General features: G+C 33.6%; 1 protein-coding gene across 1 annotated transcript; it reads right to left on the bottom strand.

Moving 5' to 3' along the window:
* Nucleotides 1-4,863: 4,863 nt before the first annotated feature.
* Nucleotides 4,864-23,045, bottom strand: LOC117105864 (cytosolic purine 5'-nucleotidase-like). Its single transcript, XM_033247177.1, has 14 exons — nt 22,867-23,045; nt 21,587-21,770; nt 19,253-19,410; nt 18,179-18,329; nt 16,976-17,127; nt 16,798-16,877; nt 12,564-12,624; nt 12,156-12,191; nt 11,928-12,039; nt 11,049-11,100; nt 10,384-10,444; nt 10,145-10,202; nt 9,161-9,279; nt 4,864-8,506 (listed from the first exon to the last, which is right to left on the bottom strand). Exons 2-14 carry the CDS (start codon nt 21,759-21,761, stop codon nt 8,282-8,284), a joined length of 1,440 nt encoding a protein of 479 aa, XP_033103068.1. The 5' UTR covers nt 21,762-21,770; nt 22,867-23,045; the 3' UTR covers nt 4,864-8,281.

Genomic DNA, 23,045 nt, shown 5'->3' with positions numbered 1-23,045 from the left:
TGTATATATGTATATAGGCCTATATATATATAATTATTATTATTCTGATCAAATACTCTATTTACAAATATCATATACGAATATAACAAATAAAACGTCTAATACCTATGCCAATATTTATTATGCCTATACACACTAAAATAAAAAAGAGGACAGAACACGTGAATAAATAATGAAAATGACAAAGATATTTGAAACTCTAACGTCCCAGAAAATCTTTAAAATGCCGAGTTTGACGTCAGGGACTGCACCAGGCCAGGCCAGGGGTTTAGAAATGACCACTTGGTTGTGTTGGGCTTCAGCCCATGTCATCTCTCAAGCCCCTGGTCAATATGTACATTTCTTATTCGTGACGAATTTTTAATAAATAAATAAATAAGCTCTATGCAGACTATCACATCTGATGTGACGAAATTGCGTAATGTGCCTATGTATGGTATGATGATGTCATACTATATCCAAATATGGGCATATCACATTTATTGTCAAGTAAAATTTAGAAGTGTGAACAAAACTTTACACCCAGGTAGTCTCCTTTAAAATTCTCAGACCCTCTGTCGGAAACTTTAGCCTCTGAATACGGTATGTCTACCACGGACGATGCTTACACGTATAGAGTATATCTCGTTTGTCTTCTCACTTTGTTTTTCGAGTTCGGATATCTTCTGATCTTTTATCCTACATTTCAGTTTTAGTTGTTTGTTTTCATTTTCTAGCTGCTGTGAATAAATAGGAAAAAAATAAAATCTAAGCATACAAATCAAAATATTGATCTTTAAGACAACTGGAGCAATGTTTAATAAAAATTTAATTGTTTCTACATGTCGTGTTTCGTGGAAAATGCTCTCTGTTTCAGCAGACATTTTTCAAATATTGGCAGATCGGTCACCAAAAAGAGAGCATTGATATGCCCGACCTGCCAATTAATTTCAATCAAAGAAAACCCGGTCCTACAAGAGTCCTTGATCCATATAGAATCAAGTCTCTAAAAATCGTATTCTCAATTTTATAAATCATGGCTTCTACACCTTTAAAAATAGGCTTCGTGTCGTTATACACGTATCTTTAACACTTCTTAAAGATTAAGTGTTTAAATGATAGCAGGCTTACACACTGGAATTAATTAAGCATAAATAACACGACAATGCAGTGGCGTAGCTAAGGGGGGTGGGGATCAAGGAAGGGCACGTTCCCCGGGCGCCAGGTTTGTGCAGGCGCTCATCCTTCTCTGAGCCACGATGGGAAAAGTAAGACTATCTGCTTTGGCACTACTTACTATTGAGCGTGATGAAGCAGACAAAATTGCTAACTTTGAATATGTTATTAACTTATTTGCTGATGCAAAAGCACACAAAATTCAGTTGCGAGTTGAAACAATGTTAAAAATTCAGCAACTTACAAAAGACTCTACTAGGCCTATAAGATAAATTTAGAGAATAAGAATACAAGGCTGTATGCGATAAATACAAATTAGGATAATAGTGAAGTTGTATACAAAGTTCCGAAAACATCGTGATGCAGTTTCAATAGTAAGAAACAGGGGTGGCACCAGGTACCCTTCGGGGATAGCTGCGCCCCCCCCCCCGGGATAAAACCATAATTCGTTGGGGAGAAAAAAAATTATATGTATTTTGTACATATTAGTAGACTCTAAAATCGATGAAATAAGCCTTCGAAAAACATAAATTGTCAAAAATTTTCGAGGGCTTCGCCCCCAGTCGTCTCATCAAGGCATCGGGCCCCCGATGTGTATAAGAGACAGCTCCCCACCCACTCGGGCAAATCGTGGCGCCACCCTGGTAAAAAAGAACATATGAGAGCTAGAATAATAATAGTTATTCGGGTAAATAATTTTATTTAGACAGTGCATGATATGGACGTATGGTACGGATATGGTTAAAGTCTATACAACTAATATCAATTTATTTCAAAATATTATAATTATAATGTGGGGGGAGGGAAGGGTATGCAATTTTCTACTCTTGCCCCCGGGAGCCAAAACCACTAGCTACGCCACTGCGACAATGATACATAAATATTGGAACAACACTTCAGAAATTTAATTTATTCAACAAGTAGGCCTATATATATTTTTTCACTCTAGCGCGTGCACAACAAGGTTATTATTTTATTTCCTTTTAAGCAGACACATATTTAGGTTTAGTTTAGAGTAGGCCTATTTTTTACTTCGTATCTTAATTTTGTATAGGCCTACCGTATCTATTATGAGTTTTAAGAGACACCTCTGCAATGCATGTAAACTAGATCTGCTTGATTTTTTTAAACAAAATTGTTATCTTATATAGGCCCATACAAATAACAATGACATGACAACAATAGAAAAATATTAATAAAAAAAATTCTGAAATTACATTAAATTCAACGAAGTGTACTTTAGCACTAAGAGCAGGCCTACTTTATTTTTTATAAAAGGCGTTAACATCCTGATCTCTCGCGTCTGCGCACAAGAGGCAATGTCGACGGCAATATGTAAAGGGGTTTCCCCTTTTGTTAAAGCTCAAATGACAAAAAAATTGGCATCAATGCAGCTGTAAAAGCTCCCTTGTCATTTAACCAAGCCTTACATTTTATATTGTTACAATATATTTTAAGTCCAGTAATTAAAATAGAATTTAAGAGATGACCCCGATATTCATGACGAAGAAAAATGGGTTCTCTTCTCCTGAAAGCTGCCGTTAAGTAGGGTGCATGAGTGTGCGACTACTACTACAAATAGCTAAGGCGATTGTAGGCTTAATTTTAAGTGCACGTCAAAAATTAAAAGACAGGAAGTAAAATGTATGCCTACCAGTGTATCTGGCTCTTTCTCCAAGATATGTTGTAAGTCCGTCGTCCTAACCTCACCAACCATGGTCCAATTTGTAGTTTTTACGTAAAATAATATTGTAATTTTGTAAAACGCGTCGTTGTTTTGACAATCTGTTGAACACTGGCCTGGTAGTGGTCACGCGACTCTTGTAGTCAAACAAATAATGACGTAGTCGACGGCTATTGAGGGAGGCGCACTTCATTTCAGATTAACTGCAAAATCCAAGTTTTGAGAAAATTAGCAAAACGTGTTTGGTTCTAGCCAAAGGAAAGTACAAATGATATTTAATTCTTCGAAATATATTTTTCAATAGCATACTATTAAACAATTTTTAAATTTTTGAGGGTCAAAATTCATATGCCTTTTGTTTAAAAGTATTGAATGAATTTTAAATTAGTGCATGAATATTGTAAATGTATGTCACTATAATTTAGAATAAAACACACTTGATGCAGGGAGTTGTCTAAATAACAACTCCCTGCTTGATGTGTGCCGGTAGAACTTGTGTGGGTTAGCTTATTGTCGTTTGGGGGGGGGTGGCAGGGGTTGACGATGCTGAGGGTGAACCTCTGGTTGTATTTGTATGGTAAATTTGGAAAATTTGGAAAATTGAAAAGTTACCTATATTTTAGTAGTGTATATAGTTATGTTTTTAATCAGAGGCCACACCAACCTATTTCAATTATCTTAATCACCATCATCATCATCGTTATTTTATCTTAGTTATGATTGGTCATTGGATAATAATGCTACTAAAATGTTATTCTTAAATTCTCATAAATTTTACAGACACTAAACATATTTAGAGCACCACTTTTATAAAACAAATTAAATTGATTATAAAATGAAATTAATTATTTCAAACATGTAAACCAAAAACTAAGGATACATCATAATATTTTGTACCGTATCAAATTAGGTATATACATGTTTCATCATCATTAAACAATTTAAATTTAAATTTAAATATAAAACTTTATATAGCGCTTTTTGCCAATAGATACAAAACGCTGGGATATGTAAACTTGGGATCTCCATCAATAATCAAGATGGCAGAATAAAAATTACTACAAACTACTTACAATGTACTATTTATATTGTTATTTATAGATTGTTAATATTAGGTTTTTAATAATTTAGCAAAAAAATAATTAGAAATACACATGAATAAAACAATTAAAACTATTTGTGTAAAATTATTAAATTTAAAAAAAGATGCACAGAATTTCGCATTAAAATCAATATATACAATAATTACACCTCAAAAGGCTCCTAAATAAAGCTGTCAAAGTAAAAGAAATCGTCAGGGTGTTATTAAGTTTCGTACAAGTTATTAGAGAAAAACAATGTAGATAATGCCTTCTTTCGAATTAATCCTCAGATAAAAGCTGGAACAAACTAACCATTAATTATTATAATCTAATTAATATTCATCACACTGGCACCTGATTGGATAACTGCTTCCTGCTGTCTGTCAACCGTTCAATCATGGTCCTTATTAATGGTTCAATGCTGCATTGTAGGGTAGTTAACGCCTTGTTCCAAATTATTTGTAGTGGTGTCTTTTTTTTAAATAAATATAATATTTAGAGTAATATTTTTGGCTTTTTGAGTATACTAAGGTGACAGATTATACCCTTAGGAGTCATTTAAGACAAAAATTTTGGAAACAATTTAGTTAGTGCCTTTTTTCCGAATGAGGGCAGTATTGGCTGCCCGAGTTCAGACGTGATATCTAGATGACGCTCTGAGTCATAACTGCAAGTATCGAAATGCACGCCATCGTGTCGGGACTCTGATTATTTCAGTTCTTTTCACAATGCCTACAGGTCACGATAATTTTAATTTTTGATTACAGTACAATATAAACAGCCATAACAGAATACACAATACTGTACTGTTCTTTTTGATAATTAACAAATTGACGTTTATGGCTGTTAGGTTTTAAATTATTATTTTCAAAATTTTAAGGAAACTAGGCGTTAGCATAAAAATAAAAACAAGCAGACGAAAATGCAAATGAGAGAGAACAGTTTTAAGTTTCGTCCACAATCAGTGGCTTAAACAATATATTATTCAAAACATTTCTTCAAATGGTTTCAATACCTTTGTTGTAAAGCAACCTAAATAAAGTAGATCAGACCATAAAATTAAAATTGAGTAGGAAATTACTGGATACTTCTGAGTTCGTTGAAACATGACTGTGTGCTGATGTGAAAACTTTTACCATCACAATTCTGAACGAATTAGGTTTGCAACATTGGTAAAACAATATCATCGTTGTTAGAAGTAAACTGTATGCATGCAAAGTTAATTAGATGATTGTAAAATATTCACCATAATAGAACAGGTATGCGATATTAAAATGTTATAAAATCTCATTCAAATCTATTTATCTTCTAGCAAGCTGTAACTATTACTACAATACTAATATAACAATAAATTAATTAAAGATTGTCACTATTTACCAACTTCTTTTAAATATCATCCCATTTTCAACCAAAGAAAGTGCAGGCCTATATCAAAATTAAACGCAGGAATTGGAAGTATTTGGTCATTAGTACATGTGCCAATTCGTAGTTTTAACCGCGCATGCCCGTATCAAGTTCAATCGACCTTATCACACACAACATAGGTTTATGTCAATTGACCTTGGATACAGGCATGAGCAATTCAAACTACGAATTGACTTATAGAGGACACAAAATTTATATCAGTATTACAACTATCATTTAAAAAACTTTTTGTACAGTTCAATTCAATTTGAGAATTCCAACATGTAAATATTAGTTGCATAGGCTAAGCATTGACAGGCAAAAGCAGGAAGTTTATACATGCCAATGGTTAAACAAGCTTGCGTGGGTCTGGGAAGGGGGTTAATGTGTATCAAATAAAACTCTGTACATCTACCTTATACAATCAAAAGAGTATATTATTATGTACATAACGTATCTGTTATATAAACGCAAATAGAAACAATTGGAAAAAAATAATGTATATTACAGTACATTAACACCTAATGTTAAATCAACTGATATGCATATAGAGCAAATATAAATATTCATAAATCAAATTATACAACCTTCACACTGAGTAGCATGAATATTCATGTCAGGGAAGGGACAACGATGTATGGTAATTCACTACATTTAGATCCACGATTCAAGACTGCATTTATTTTGCTCAAGAGCTAACAAATATACTCTTGAATCATTAAAACATTTCCATATTCCTAAAAATTAATATTCCACAACCGCGACAACACGTTCTTTGACCCTATTCACCTCGGTTTGTATCTAATATTTATCATGTAAAAAAACAACAAAAATAAATTCAAAATAATCTATCTCTATAATATTACTACAGTATGTAACGAGCTGAATATATTCATGCAGTCTGTTTAATATTCAATTGAGTTGCACAGTATATACATTATAATTTTGTCAAATTCAGGCAGCATTAACATTTCTAAATATTAAAGCAGATATGGAATTATTACACAATGACAATGCAGCTAAGTAGCATTTTGGTCCATTAATTATTTAATCAACTTAAAAAAAAAATGTTTACAAATGTATAACAATAAAGTACTGAATATAGCATACTATTCTACTGTAAACTACTGCCCTCTTTGTGTAATACTAACTAAAGAGGCCAGTATATAATAATAAATCATCTACACTAAAACCATTATAAACAGTTTACTAATTTGAAATACTAAAGAATAAAGTTTAAAAAAAAAAATTTTGTACTAAGTATAGCAATAAATGTACAGAATATACATGTATGTATATGTGTATAATATGTATTACTGTACATTGAATATTTATTAAGTACCGCCCTCTTTGTATAATGTTAACGAAAGAGGTCAGTTCATAATATAAATCATCTACACTAAAACCATTATAAACAGTGTATTAATTAAAGAAAAAAAGGAGATACAGCTACTAATAATCAGTATGAAATAAACAATACATTTGATATAAAAATGAAAAATCAATCATCATAAAGCTGATTAAAAAACTTAATTATTATCTATAAAGATAACTTTAAATTTCTGATGTGACTGCATTTAAAGATAATATCCTCTTACTGAAATGATAATTGATATTTTTCTGTAACAATATATTTATCAATTACTAGAATAAATTATTCAACGGCTAATTCAAATACTGAAGGTAACTATTTTAATAATAGAAATGAATAACATAATTTGTCCTGAGAAAAGTGGAACAAGTTTTAAACAAATATATTCAAGAATAAAAAAACGAAAAACGAAAATTCAAAAACATTATAAAAACATGAATAAAAAAAATCCAAATATTATAGTAATTAATTTAAGTTACTTGAAAAAAAAAAACTAGTATTGGTCATGTGACCAAAAGATTCCACTAAAACTGACACATACTGATATTGCCATGTTTTAAATGCACACATTTTAATTGGTTGTAGAACACGGGTTACTGCATTTTAAACTAATATTTGTTACATGACCTATTAATGACCTACCTTATGAATTATTCATGCATTATCACAAAACATTTAAATTATAAATGTTTACAAATGCACACACTTGAATCAGGCTTAGAACCAAATTCTTAATCGTTGACTGCTCTAATTACCCTACTTACTGTTTTACCTGTTTACATTTTACTTTCGTAAAGTAAAATTTAGTTATTAGGAAACTAAATGCACAGGTACATTGTACTGTTTGCAAATACTGATATATTATTTAGAAACGAAATTGTAAAAAGATATTTACCATGGCAGTAGATAGGGTATTAGATTGACCAGTATTATGATTTATAATATTTTACATTCAAAGCTATTTTTATTTTTTTATTCTTACAGCTGTTTAAGACAAATACTTTTTACAATTGATATTTTTTAAAAGAAAAAACTGTTAAATTGTACCATCTTTTATTTGGTAATGGTTATACCTGCTTGAGCATATAGGAAATGAACCATCATTTATAATACAAGAAACATTACTTGTTTTATTTATTATTTTATATGTTAATAAAAGCACTGGTAAAAATATGCTTGGTAGATCCTAATCTCAGAGACTTTAAAAAAATCTTCCAGAGATTTATTTACAATGTAAATATTTGAGGTAACATCGATAAATCTATTAGTATCAGCATTTTAAAATATGTATCTGTACATTCCAGACACATACTTCATATGAGCATGGATTTCACATTTCAGACCAATTTGTTAAAATGTTATCAAAACCTCTCCTATTTTTAAAAGCATTTAAAAAACACACTCTGTACCATTTCAGCAATTAGACATAGAATAGACAGTTTTCAAGCGATTACAGGGAGGATTTATTTTTTTAAAACATGTATCATTTTCAGAACAAGTGAAGCCCACAAAAATGCTTAATATTAATCAATACACTGTCTCGGAGTTTTCCCCTTCCTTATGACCATGGTAACAACTTTGTGTTTACTCTTCATCATCTTCATCATGGACATGCGTGATGTGTGGTGGGGTTGGAGGGCGGACATGCACAGGGCCAGATATGGTAGCCGCACGTGTCACATTCATCTGCTTGCCCTCCCTTTCAGCTATTTTACCGATGTCTTTGAGGGTTCGTTTGCGGGAAGTTCCTGGTGACAGCATAGACTCCATGAAGATGTCAGTGTGTTCAACAGTTGATTCATGAGGCATCTAAATAAAATTTAAAAAATACATCTGAAATGTGTTTTGTACTTTTAATCACTTATATAGTAATAATATGTTAGACTTGTATAGCGTTTCGTGCCAACAAGGCTGTACGGCATTCTTTCCTGCAACCTGCATATTGGCCATACTGCACACACCGGGACCAACGGCTTAAACATCCCTCTTCCAAAAGACCATACTTGCATTTCACAAAGACAGCAGCGATGGAATTGAACCAAAAATCAAGAGTTTAAAAGGACCTCAAAGAGAGTTCAAAAGGACCACAATGGAAATAAGTTTGACAATTGAGTTACTTTATTGTGTTTTTATCCTTGAAATTTTTATACTGTATATGAATTTCAAATAAAATGAAATGAAACGGTTCACACCCACAGTGACTATTACTGCCCAGTTCACTTCTAGAAGGACTAATTGGAAAAAGTCTTCAGACTTTTTTTGTGGATCCTTGATGTGTTTTATACCCATGAAAATTGTCTCTCTCTCTCTCTTTAAACATTTAGGAATAGTAAAAGTATAAAGAGAGGTACTCTAACATAATGATTTAAAACAAAACACAGTAGTAGGCATATATATTCAATGATTAGAAAAGGATTCAAATACAGGCAGCATTGGTAAGCATTCATGTGTTATACTACTTACCAGTTGATGGGGAGCTCTGAAGAGATAGCTGAAAGGGTAATGCAGGAAGTTTAGGAATGTCCCGGAGTACAGGTCAGCATACCGCAGCACTTGGCTGGCAAAGAATGTCTGACGAGATCCTGAAAGGATTAATGAATACGATTATAATTTCATAACAACAATATCAAAAAATAATAGCTAATAATAATAATAGCAAAAACAATAATAACAGCAGGAATGACAACAACATAATGATCAATTATTACTCCTGCATAACTACAATAATAATTATAACCATCATTATTGTACTGTATAAACATTAATACATGTCATTATTTGGCGAGTCGAAAGGTCGAGCAGTTGCCATAACATCCGTGCTGGTTCGAACAGCAAACTGACCTATGGTTCTGGTGGTGGAACACATCTTCTGGGATAAGGACTATAAACCATAGGCTCAGTGTACATAATCTGGCTCATTTGGCACTTTAAAGAACCCTAGACATTTTTCGAGATGAGTATGGGGTTACCCCGGTGAACTGGTTGACATTTCCCCCGTAGTGAACAGACCAGAGTAGCTGGTACCGGTTTACCGGGTATCCAGACATGAAGATACCATTGGGAAGAAGCAAGATACTGTACGAGCTAGTCCACACCTCAAGCGCTTTAAGTGCTTTATCAATCTAACTACAGTACATTACATTTTATTTTTTTTATTTCTTTACTCGGCAAACAAAACACAAACATCAAATGGCAAAAGAGCGAGTACAAAACAAATGTTGACAAATTGAACGAGGAAGAAGATACAAAGATCACCCGGATAACCCACGAAGTCGCCAAATAGCAACTTGTTTCTAATGGGTCCACATAAAGTTAAACAAATCTAAAATATCTTTCATTGTCGAAAATCTACAATTTAATAAGTCATCAACAAGGCAAGGCCATTACAGCAAAAAAAAAACAGAGTTATCTAGTTATCTTAGTATTAAGTAAAAATAACATGCTTACCACTCCTAAAAAGACTGCCTAGTTTACCATGACACATATCCATCTCATGAACTACATTCTGTTTAATAAAAACAAAGAGAAACACCATCACATGAATATTCATATCACTGTTATAAAAATGAATATTCATTATTTCTGCTTATTATCAATAGCACTGCATCATTGTCATCATCATTATTATTTCATTATCATCCTTTATCTGTTCCCTGACAGGTATACAAAGAGTATAGAAAATTTACCTGTATTGCACTCTTGATATGACTAATATCGGGTGTTTTATCTGTACTACTGTCCATGTTTCTAAAATAGAATGCAAAAAACATAAATTACAAAGAAACTGAACACTTCATCCTATTCATATAACAAACCGATGATGTCTTCGTTCATATAACTTTTTTTTTATAATAAATTTTTGTTGTTGTTGTTGTAATTGTAAGTTTGACCGCACCACAGTTTGTGAGTGTCACCGTTTCCAAGGTGAAGTGTCGCAAATAAATACATAAATAAAAAGATAGGTTAGAAGTTATTGACTATGTCACCTACTAGAGGTAATGTTTTGTGGTTAAACATTTTGGTAATTGCATATAAGCTTGCAAATATGAATAAATTTTCATTCCTGATGAGTACATAATTATTGTCGAAATATTAAATCCCAACACGATGGTGTGCATTTCAATAGTTGGAGTAAATATTATACTATCTTATCTGCCATTAATCAGTGGACCTTTCGGTTTAAGAGTAGCAAGTAATACAATTGTCCAATAGCCTGTGTAGGCTCTTGAAATGATTGGCATGGGACAGGTACATTATGCTAGTGGCTAGAAATGGTTATGCCTGATTTGTAATGTTTTCTATCATTATGTGGATAGAAAATTTGAATCCATAGAGCTAATAATGTTCTTACTTATACTTTTCAGCTAAAGCAGCATCCAGCCGTTCCAAATTTTCAAAAAGACCTGTTTAAAGAAGTGAAATGAGTTTCATTATGTGAATGGTTTTTCTTCACATTCAACAGCACATGACTTTTGTGTGAAAAACACTGAATATTTCCTACAACCAAAGCTTTGCAGGCGTCAACGTTCCTATGACATGATACATGACATCAGAAAATATAAGTTTGGGTCAAATATGTGTAGTGGTTTAATTCATGCTGTTAAAACAAAATGTTTGAAAACTTTTTCTTGACGGATGCGAAGTCACTTTAAATGTCCACACTCATACACACGCAAACAAAGTGAATAGAAAAGTTCCTATTGCATACATTATACATATGTGTGCACGTGGCTCTGCAGATACAGTACTTCAGTACTTGACATTTGGTTTCCCAAGATATCGTTCTTGTTCGTAACTCCCTGGTTATAATTAATTCATAAAATACCGTACACTAGGCTAGGGCGAGAGATGAAGCTGCATCTGCATAGCCTTTAAAAATAATGTGAGTAAACAACCGTAACTGTGGGCTGTCTATGTCTATAACTGCCCTCGGCTGTTGCTGCTGGACATGTTCTTCGTCTTTCCATTTTGGACAGCCTATTTTATTTTTGACCCTGGTGGTCGAGTGGTTAAGACACCTGGTTATTTATCTTGAGGTTGTGGGTTAGATTAACACCAGAATCACTTGTGTTTGTCTTTTTGCAAGCATTTGGGAACATACTGAGCATTCAGTACGATAACACAACAGGTAGGGAAAACATCGTACGGTGATAATTGCTACTAGAAAGAAATATTTACATAAAGGCAGCATATTTATAAAGCCATTTTTTAAATATTCTTAAATGTGTACAATGGGTGTAAAAGCTCACCATATCTACTTGGCGTAAGATGGTTCCCTCACCAAAGAACAGAGGCTTCCTGGCGTCAGTTATACATACGTCAAAATACTCCCACCATGGTTTCTGAAATAAATCAATTAAAATATCTTATAAATAATTGAATTGCAATGTTTAACATCACATGAAAAACTTGTCACTAAAATTATATCAAAAATTTGAATAAAAAAATAACTACTTACTGCTCCAGGGAAATCAAACAGGTAATGCATGATTTTCTGTTGAAAAAACAAAATAATTTTTAACATTGAAATTATTAAAACCAAATTACCACAAATCAACTATGTTGGTCCATTACCTTGACTCTTTTTTTCTTTCTTTAATAATTGCATTAATGGTGTTCATAGTTCTGATCTCATATCCATTATTGAATGATCTGTTAAAATTTATTGATATCATGATTCTGTTAGTTCCTTATTTAATGTTCAATTTTCTTGAGTTAATGCAACTAAATTTAGTGTTACTGTTCGATTACCTAAATTTTATAAATAGCTTGTTGATAAAGATAATTCTATTCAATATTTATTATGATTCGTTTAGAATGTTTAAATGTAAAATTAAGTTACATATTTAGAGCTGTAAACACATACCTTGGTGTAGTTATAATCACTATTGGTGACCAGGAAGACACTGCGATCGTGATCCTGCATTCTGAAAAAAAAGCATAATTTAATTAATAAAATAGCTTAAATAAAAAATACAGTAAATTTGCATTGGATTGCTAATCTCTGTAGGACTGATTTTTGGTATGTATCATAGTAACTTTCTGATTTCCTGCGGAAGGCACTACATAGCCTTTATGCAAGTAAGTTTTGTAAATAATGGTTTTATTTTCATAAGTGACAACCTGTAATGTTAGTTACAGTAGGTGCAAAAAAAAAACATACTGATTGTCCAGAAATAAAATGTTTTTTCTTGTTTATTCATAAAGCTAAAAACTGGAATTAGTGTTCCCTCCTAACACACACAAATTAGCTTTGTCTCTCTTCGTAGTAATGGCAACGATATTAATAAATATATGAGCAAATATAGCAATATAAAAAGTTATATAAATAGCAATATATAATATAAATAGCATTCCCACATGTAAGCTAACATTCAACCTTGCCATCATGTGATTACCTGGAATGGCATAACCTTACTTGGACATATACTGCATTGGTCAACTAGTAATACTCAAACATTTTGGATGACTACTCCCAATATTGAAATGACCATGTAAAACCTCTATCTGTGCCCACATCAGTCATCTGTGAACCAAGCAACTTCCCTTACATGAAGAGTCAATATCATTTACCCATGAACCTTAGCTGTTTAAGGAGAGTCACCATACAAATAATTAATAAAGCATTGCATGTCAATATCTATTGAATGATCCAGGTCAATAAATCTAACTTACCGTTGACAAGGACTAGGCAAGGAAATCTCCTGCAAAAATATTTAATGAAATGTGAATCCTATGATTCGAGAGGCAATTTCACATCCTGCAGCATATAAGTGGGCATAAAAATGGGTCGGATGTCCAACTCATATTTTTTATTTAACACCGAAGGCCGCAAGATAACATATGGTGAAAATGTTATATTGCTATGTGCTTACAAAAACTTCATACACATTATACTTGTTTATGCCCATCTTTGATGAATTACATTTGGCATTTGGTGTCAGGCCTTAACAACAAGTGGTTTTCAACCCAAAGATGGTATAGGTGGGATGCACACATAGGATATTTATTGTTAATATTTTGGAGGTTTACAAAAAAATATGGGACTAGGTTAGCACAATGAATATGAGGATTCCTCAATTGTACTATTATTTGTAATGAAATGATAATTATAAAGATAATGGTGACAGAGATGATGATTATTATTATGAATATTATACTGATTATGATGATGACGATGATGCTTGCAATAATGTTATTGATTGTGGTGGCGGTTCCTACTAACAAACATTACAATGATGATGAATGATAATGAGTGACGACACTGTTAATAACAATTTCTATTTAAAATCAAACTTAACCTGGACTTACAATATCCATTGTTTGATTGACAGATTGATTGATTGATTGAGTGATCAAACCTCACAATTTGTACTGAGCTTTCAAAACCCAGTCATTCACCTTTTTCAATATTAAAGTTCCAAAATATTGATTTGGTCTACTTGGTGGTGAAAAGTTCACTATACTTAAACTAACCCAGCTATTGACCAATCAGGAAGCACACATCACTCCATACGGTTTATGGTTTCCTGCGATATGTCAACAGGACTTTAATGACAAATAACAATTTCCTGAGATGTACATTAAGCTTATTTGATCTAGGGTTACTGAAAATATCAATTTATTTAATTCAGGATGTTTTTGGGATGATTATTATGCTAGACAGTTTCCATAGATACAGCATATTTTCCATAAAAGGGTCATAAACCTTTAAAAAAATGCAATATTTCATAGATTACCGTACAACCCCCATCAAGTGGACACCTTTGGGACAAAAAAAGTGTCCCCTTATAATACTGTACATGTGTTCTCTGAATAGGGCTTGGCATTAGTGTTAAAAGATATACTTTCCATCATTTAGTCCTCTATATAGGGATGTCCCCTAAATATGGGTGTCCCTTAATAAGGGTGTCCCTAAATAGGGATGTCCCCTGAACAGAGTTGTCCCAAATGAAGGGGTTCTACTTTAATTGAAAATCTTACTACCAGGCTATAATAATATTGTAAATAAATGTATTATAAAACTGTGCTTTGTATTAACACATGGAAAAATGTGCCATATAAATGACTAACAATTTAAAAATAAAATGCTTGATTGCAATTAATTAAAAGAAAATAATATAAACACTTTAAAAGACAACTAGGTTTTAGATGGAGATTACTATTTCAGTTGCACTGAATCAAGCAATTGATATTTCCTTAGAATGATGAGTGGAAAATCAATAACTTCTGGAGTACGAGGGGCCTTTCATTGATTGTGTCGGTGTCAGACAGCATCCAAATATATCATCACTGAATATACGGTAATGTGTGAAGCAATGATCAATTTAAAAGGCAATATCTATTGCAGATCATCATTGTGCAAACATAACAATTATTTTCTTTTATTTATCGTCTTTTATCTCATCGTCTCCTATGATTTTAATATATTATTATCAACGCTGTCCTTTTTCTATGTTTTCAATCATATTTTTAATGTTTTTAAACTGTATGTTCTTGATAGCTTCAATTTTTTGACTGATGCTTTTTAATTTGATTGAATTGTAAATTAGTATTCCAATTCCTAACCTGAAATTACCAACATGGTGGCTACAGACCATTACATCTATTTTTAAACCTAGAGTGACCTTAGTGGCTACAGACCATAACACCTCTGACTTGGAGTGACCTAAGCAGTGGCTACAAACAATGATATTTATAACCTGAAGTGACCTACAATATTAATAGCAAATTCACTAATCAATTATTCATCTTTCTCTAACCCCTTACAGAGCATGACATGTGCATGATATACAAATACCTGACTGTAAGAAACTGGAAACCTGTATGAATACGTAAAAAACACTCCCTCACTACTTGCATAGCAAAAACTTAAAGTTAAACCAGAGCTGGGGTAAATTCCAAACCTGGATGCAGTACATTAATATTCTCTAGGATTTGTCAATTCCAAACCTGGAATTGACAAATCCTAGAGAATATTAATGTACTGCATCTATTGTTATTTCAATTTCAGTTCCATTAGTAGTTTGGTAATTGTTTGAAATAAAAGAAATTGGTAAAAAAAAATAATAAATAAATGCACCAACATCATAATAAGCAATTAGTAGAGCTCCGCATAGTACACTATAGGAAAATTATTGTACGAAGGTTAGATTTAATGCTTGAAAAAATTTCCTGAGGGCCTGCAAGGCCCGAAGGAAATTTTTGAATGCATTAAATCTAACCTAAGTATAATAATTTTCCGTTTAGTGTACGCTCTACTAATTGCTTTATAAGTCCAACCAACTTGTTGTAGCAGCTATCGGTTGCTATAGTGATATGATCAGTATACGTGTGCGTATTTACATTTAGCTGTGTCTATGCTGATTTTTGCTCCTGCAGTATGTGTTTAACTCATCTAACATCAGCAGTACAGTGGATACGATGAATAGGCCTAACTATTGTGTTAAAGAACTTGTTTGTAATGCTATATTGATAGACTTTCATCAAATAAATAAACATTTCAGCATTCGAGAGGGAATACAGTGACTGACGTCCTTTTTGGTCGGTGCATGCAGACAGGTAAAATCGTGTGATGATTTCATATCTAGGCCAGGCTGCGGCCTATGCCTAGTAATAGAAGGAGGAGGCCGTAGGCCTACATCTAAATGTGTTCCTTGAGTCTTTAAAATAAGTCTAGAATATTTCTATTAAACGTTCAGTTTGTTGTGTTTATGAGGGTCCATTGATTCAATGACTTCCTTAATTGTTCATACTTAATATTGAATTTGAAGTAACTTTCTTCAGGTTCTAATTAAGCTTGTTTTACGAAAGAATTTTCAATTACAATTCAATTTTTATCGCGGTGCGCGATGTATTCGTGGTGGTGACGAAAAAAAATGAGATTTTTTTTTTGCACACGAACCTTAAAAAAATCAAGCCGAGCGTCCAATAATAAAAAAAATCATTGGACGCTGGGGGATAGGCAAATAACATTGCGAGTTACAGTGATGACGTCACGATTGACTTATAAATGCTTTTATTAGTACAAGGGGCAGATGGGGATTAGCCTTTGTGTATAATCTACTATGGCTTGATATTTGTTGGTCAATGGAACTCACCTTTGTAGGAGGACTGGTAGCTGAGGATCCTTAACTACATATTCTTCAACATTTTCTACAGTCTTATTCTTTAAAGCTCCCTAGAAAAGACACAAGTAACAGAATTTTGTTATGTACAGTAAAATATAGTAATTGAAATAACATAGGAAATTACTTCAGGTCTTCATATTATCCCCACCTTGGCATGAATCCAGTCCATGGCGCCCCGGACATCTTGGAACACGCTTTCCCATGACATGTAGAGGTCGCCATTCTTAACACCCTTCGGCATTAGCTGGTAGTCCTGTGAGCTGCTGAAGAAATCAACTAAGCAAGCTAGCAGATATGTTTCTGAAACAGATTGATGGAGAATTAATTAACTAAACAAGATACAGTAGCAGATGTTTTTTGAAACAGATTATGAAAGGATTAATCAACTAAGCATTGCTGGCATGCACCTGAAACAGACTCTATCAAGATGCAACTTAAGGTGATTGTGAAAGGATTATTCAAATACAGTAATATAGTGATATAGATCAATATTGGTAAATGCTAATCATCCATATGATAGGAATTTCAGGATTAATCAATAATATGTATTTTTCAAATCTTCAGAATACATTTATCATTAAATAAAAATCTTTAGTAAGGTCAGAGGTAGGGAAGGACAAGGAAGAAATTTTATCCTTAGATGTAATCATATTTAAGATTCAAATTGTTTCGTGAAATACCAAATCATCATGAATTGTCAAACAAATAAATTAGAATCATTAATTTCCAAAATGGGTGTCACATTTGTATTGGATATTCTCTTAGTTCTACAGAATGTATATTATTCTTGTCTCGTGTTATGGAATTTCACACTCCAGGTAATTTCACTATGAATAATCTGTCCACTGAAGTGTAGGAAACACATGCAAATCCATATCATGCTTCAATTCGACATAAACCTTATATACACTTGGCAACCCCAGCAATTTACAAAGTAGGCCCCAACTGTAAAGCCTTTCTACTTCCCTTTTACCAAAGTTGTTGGATTATGTCATTTTATTATATACACTACACATATACCCATAATAGATGGCCAAAACCCCAATTTGTTGTTTTAGGTTTGTTTCATATTGTCTGCATTGCTTCTCCTGGTACCTGGAATTTTATTAAAAAGGTACTGTATGCAGATAATTGTAAAATGAATGCCCATGGAGAGGAAATTTTTTCTGTACATTGTGCATGGTTGCCTGTGAATATCTTGTACAATTTGGTAAATTATACATATTTTAGAGCTTTAAGCTTCTGAATCTGAGAACTGTATTGACCACTTTACCATTAATTTTACCTACACTACAGCTTTCTGTTTTCCAAACTTGATTCATTTGAATTAATACCCTATTTTTGCACTCACCTGGGAGGTTGAACAAGGTGTTGAGGACATAGAAACGGGCTGGTTCTTTGGATAATGAGATGAATTTGTTTGGGTAGCATTCACTAAGACCGTGGGATGAGATGAACTTAAAGCCATGGACACAAACCAATATGTAACCATAGGTATCAATCTGGAAAAGAACATAATTATATATAAATTTATTTGAATGGGAAATGAGCTCATTTATTTTTAATTATACTATATTTTGTGCTACCTGTAGATTCTACTAATACTGTATATATTGAATAGACTATTATAATCACAATTGAAATCAGTAAAAACTGAACTATACTGTAGAACATGCAAAATGATAATGATACCGTATTTAATGAATAAATGGATTGGCTTGGATTTCTTCGGTGTGATACACACCAAGGATAAGCCACAAAAGTCCCGAGACTGGGCAGTACACCCGAAGACAATCCCCAATTCTTTTCCAAAGAGTGTGTGTGTGTGAGCTCTTTAAAATGCATATGAGCCATTTTGCCCACAGGCCCAATGGCTTATAAGTCTCTTCCAAAAGAAAGTGTACTTTTTAAACTTGCATTTCAGTCTTCCAACTGAAACACAAGGACAGCAGTGATGGGTATTGAACCGGGGACCAAGAGATCTCCACGGTTCAGCGCACACGCAGTGGCTACCTGAGAGCAGCTTAGCTCAGTCAGCTAATCTGGTGGTAGCCGCTGTGTGTGCGCTGAACGGTGGAGATCTCTGGTCCCCGGTTCAATTCCCATTGCTGCCTCTCCTTGTGTTTCAGCTAGAGGGCTGAAATACAAGTTACAATAGCGCACCGTCTTTCAGATGAGACTTTTAAGTTGTTGGTCTTGTGTGCATTATGGTCCATGTGCACGTTAAAGAACGCAGCACACTCTTCGGAAAAGAGTATGGGATTGTCTCCCGGTGTACTGCCATATCACCACCAGAACGACCCCACTTCTAGACTTTCATTGGCTATCCTTGGTGTTTACACTGAATAAATCCAATCCAATCCAATACCAACAGTTTAGCCGACTAAACAGCAGCTGCTCTCTCTTAGGTGGGAGTTGTGATTACCTTGAGTAGATTGCCATATTTCTTGTCAAAGATGAGACCTCTGGTTGGAAAGGAAGGATCATATTGGAAACCTTCTAATTCCTGGGGGTAACCAATTGAGATGAGGCGTTTCACAACCAGATCAAAACCCATCTGCTCATACTGAGGTGATTTGTAAACTGCACAATAAAGAGAAAAACACCCACAATTGATTTTAAATTATCATCATTAGTGTTACCAAATCGTGGAAATTGTATTAATATCATTATCATAATTCTACACAAACACTGGACAAAATTGATGACTGCAGTATTTATAGTACAGTAATATTAATTATAATCAACAATAACCAGATTAATGAATAACAATTTAAAAATGTATCACTAATAATGATAAAGTAATACAACAATAACACAATAGAAATAATAAACAATAATAATATATTCTTCCTACTCTATAGTTACATCTCTCACAATGCACAGATCAACTCTATTAATTTTGTATGTAGCACACTGTATTCAAAAATTGAATACAAGGCCCACATGGCCCAACATAGAAGTGGTTGGCGCATCGGTTGTGGTTTGGACTCCCAACCTCGAGGTCGGGGGTTCAAAACTCTCGCTGTGCAAGTCGCTTGTGTCCTTGGGCAAGGCACTTTATCTACGGTTGTCTCTCTCCACCCAGGAGTAAAAGTGGGTACCTGGTAGGTTCAAACACAGCCTGCGCTGAATACAGCTGCAACATTATGGAATTCCCCTATGGGGCCTGAGTGTGTGTTACATATGTGCTTGATCCAGTGATCCGGGGTAATAATGTTCAGCGCATAGAGAAGTTTGATTGCGCTATATAAGTATACAATAATAATAACATGTAACACATGCCTGGCACGCACAAGTACCAGATATCACACCAGGTATATACATACCATCACCATACTTTTACACGATTACTCTATTAATAGTGGTGGTAAGGATCTGGTTAAAATGAGTTTGGAAAATGAATGTGCATTTCTCTTGTCAACTGTAAGCTGGAGACATCCCAGACAATAAACTTAAGTTTTTCTTTTTAATTAATTGACTAGAGTACTGTACTATTTTTAATGTCTGTGCATGTTTTTGTTCGGCATTGTATGCTAGATGCTTTCATTGATGAAATAGAGTACTGTACAGTACAATTTTTAATGTTTGTGCATGTTTCTGTTTGGATATTTTCCTGTTTGGCATTGTATGCTAAATGCTTTCATTGATGAAATAGAGTACTGTACTATTTTTAATGTTTGTGCATGTTTTGTTCGGATCTTTTCCTGGTTTGAAAATGCTTTCATTGATGAAATAGAGGATGACATTAAGTAGGTTCCTTAGTGATTGAGCTTGTATGCCAAAGGAGGGGGAGGGTTTGATCCCTAATGAGATCTTTTTTTTAAATGGCACTCTACGACTGTGAAAGACATGTCTTGGCTTTGTGTACTGTAGGCCTAATTTTAAATTTCTTTTTAGTCCAACTGCCCGACAAGCTCTCAGTGGGGGCATAAGCCCCCCCTGGCCCACTGGGGTTGCCACTGACTGTAGGGATTATTGACCGAGCTCAAATCTAGCAAAAAATCTTTCAATTCCTAAACTGCATTGCAATGAGTAGGTTCCTGTCACAATGTACTGAGTAAAATCAATGATGACAGCTGGAATAAGGGATGGCTGATGGCCATATGATAAGGCATGGCTCTATACAGAGGCTATCAGCTTTCATCTTAGTGTACATAAAAGTTACAATGGCAGAAAATCATCAATATATTTTCCATATGTCAGATAATATCATTAGCATACAGTATTTATCATTAATGCTGTAGGCCTATCATGGTGTAAAGGAAATGAGCAAACAAAAAATTTTAATCACTTTAAAAACAGCATTAAAATAAATAAACAAAATGAAATAAACAAACAAAATGAAATAAATTTTTTGAAAAAACCTAGGAAGCTATTTTAAGCTTGGTGCTACCTGTCATACGCAAGAAGAAGAAAAATTGCAATTTTACATTCCAAAATTACATGGATAATAAGAATACTAGCATAGATTAATAAGAATGACTTAGGCCAATGGAAAAAAAATAGTTTCTCGTCCTAATATTTTGAAAAAAGGAGAATAAGGGCACTTTTTATTACTCCGAGATGACAAATGCAAGATGGTCGACAGGAAACAGCTACTACTTTTTAATTTTTACCAAGTAGACACATTGGAAAGCAAAACTCAAAATAAAAACCAACAGTTAGCAAACTGGTCACATTGGTAAAAAAATTCATTTTTGTAACTTAAGTTATTTCCTGTTAAGAACTAAATACTGTAAAGACAAGGTTTACTTACCAGCAAGTGTATGGTCCAAATCAAAACCAAAGAACTTTATTTTGTCCAGACTCAAACTTCTGTTTACGAAGATTCTGTTTGGAGCTTCACGGCGGTATTTCTTTTGGTAGTGAGGCTTTTCATCTGAGTGCTGCATTATGTTGGTGTGGCCGTTAGAATGACCGTTTCGGTTCATTTCAATCAACTACAAACAGATTGGAACAATGTTTAATACCAAATGTTAATATCGTTCAAGATACACACTGTATTACTCTACTAGTTCTGAATGATCTTCCTAATTTTTATAACTCCCTGGATCTTTTGTGTTTTTTCTTTCTCTTTGATGGAGACTTTAATTAAGTAGAGGCCCCTGACTCATTGAAGTGTACAATTTTGTTACCTGGGCCTTAACCAGAATCGTCCATTGAACAACTAGAATTCGGAGTGTGGAGGGGGATTCAAAACCATGTCAATGAACGTACAGTACAGTAATAAAAAATAATGTGTCAGATTTATAAGTTCTTCAGTGACACATGATTAACAATAGTAAATTAAAGCAGCATAGGCCTTCTAGACTAGCCTATATTTTGCACACAATTACCACAACCACCTGCTCCTGACAAAGAACTGTGTAGGCCTACTGTATTGTCTTACAATGTTTACAGCAGACCTTGGCTGCTGTACATCTCTGCTTTAATTAATTAATAGTCAATAAATTGCTTTGTTTACTTTATCACATACAATTACAAACATACAGGTAGATAAATATTCATGAAATCTAGGGCGTTTAACCTATCTTTTAACATTGCAATTTTCAAAGTTCAAACGATAAAAGGTAGTGGAAATTGAACAGATGCGTGAGTACATTTTTTCTTTTTTTTTTCTATTCTTGAAAGCAGGAGGTGTTTGCAAAAACTTTCTTCACACTTCAGGCAAATTTGCCCAGCACGTCGTGTGGGCATTGGCATTAACCTACTCTAAATAAACCTAGTACAGGGCCTTTATAACGTAGGATAACGTACTGTTTGGAACTTGTTATTATGAGCAGGGATGTACAATTCATCTTTTCACTTTTAATTTGCGTTGCTGATGTGGCAAATCAGACCCTAGCCGAGTTAGGCTACGCCCTACCACCCCTTCAATCATTAGTATCAATGCCAGCCTACCGTACAGACAATACCGGAAATTTAAAGCCGAAGGCTTCTGAAAGTTTGACACAATGACAGATAGCAATTTGTCGAAACTGCTGGCCTAGCCTAAGCAAATAGTAGCCATATATATATATATATTAGTGTACTTACCTCTTCGTTATATTACGAATGCTTTTTCTGCAATTTCTGGAATAGTATTTATATCTCTTTCTTAGTAGTAGTAGTTTTCAATACAAAGAATCTCCGCCGTCCTATCACAAACAACCAGAACAACAAGTATGAAGATTTGATCGTGAACGTACGTTTGTCCAGCACAAACAGCTGATCGT

Source organism: Anneissia japonica, unplaced genomic scaffold (genome assembly GCF_011630105.1).
Source record: "Anneissia japonica isolate Jap-2015-1 unplaced genomic scaffold, ASM1163010v1 scaffold287754_len4335492_cov202, whole genome shotgun sequence".
NCBI classification, from domain to species: Eukaryota; Metazoa; Echinodermata; class Crinoidea; order Comatulida; family Comatulidae; genus Anneissia; species Anneissia japonica.
This window is presented reverse-complemented; position numbering and strand designations above follow the sequence as displayed.

Coding starts and splice junctions, on each gene's coding strand:
- LOC117105864 (XM_033247177.1), bottom strand. CDS start 21,761: ATGAACCGAAACGGTCATTCTAACGGCCACACCAACATAATGCAGCAC. Junction 12,625..16,797: donor CTACCAGTCCTCCTACAAAG/GTGAGTTCCATT, acceptor CTTTTTTTTCAG/AATGCAGGATCACGATCGCA. Junction 11,101..11,927: donor GGTGAGCTTTTACACCCATT/GTACACATTTAA, acceptor TTCTTTAAACAG/GTCTTTTTGAAAATTTGGAA.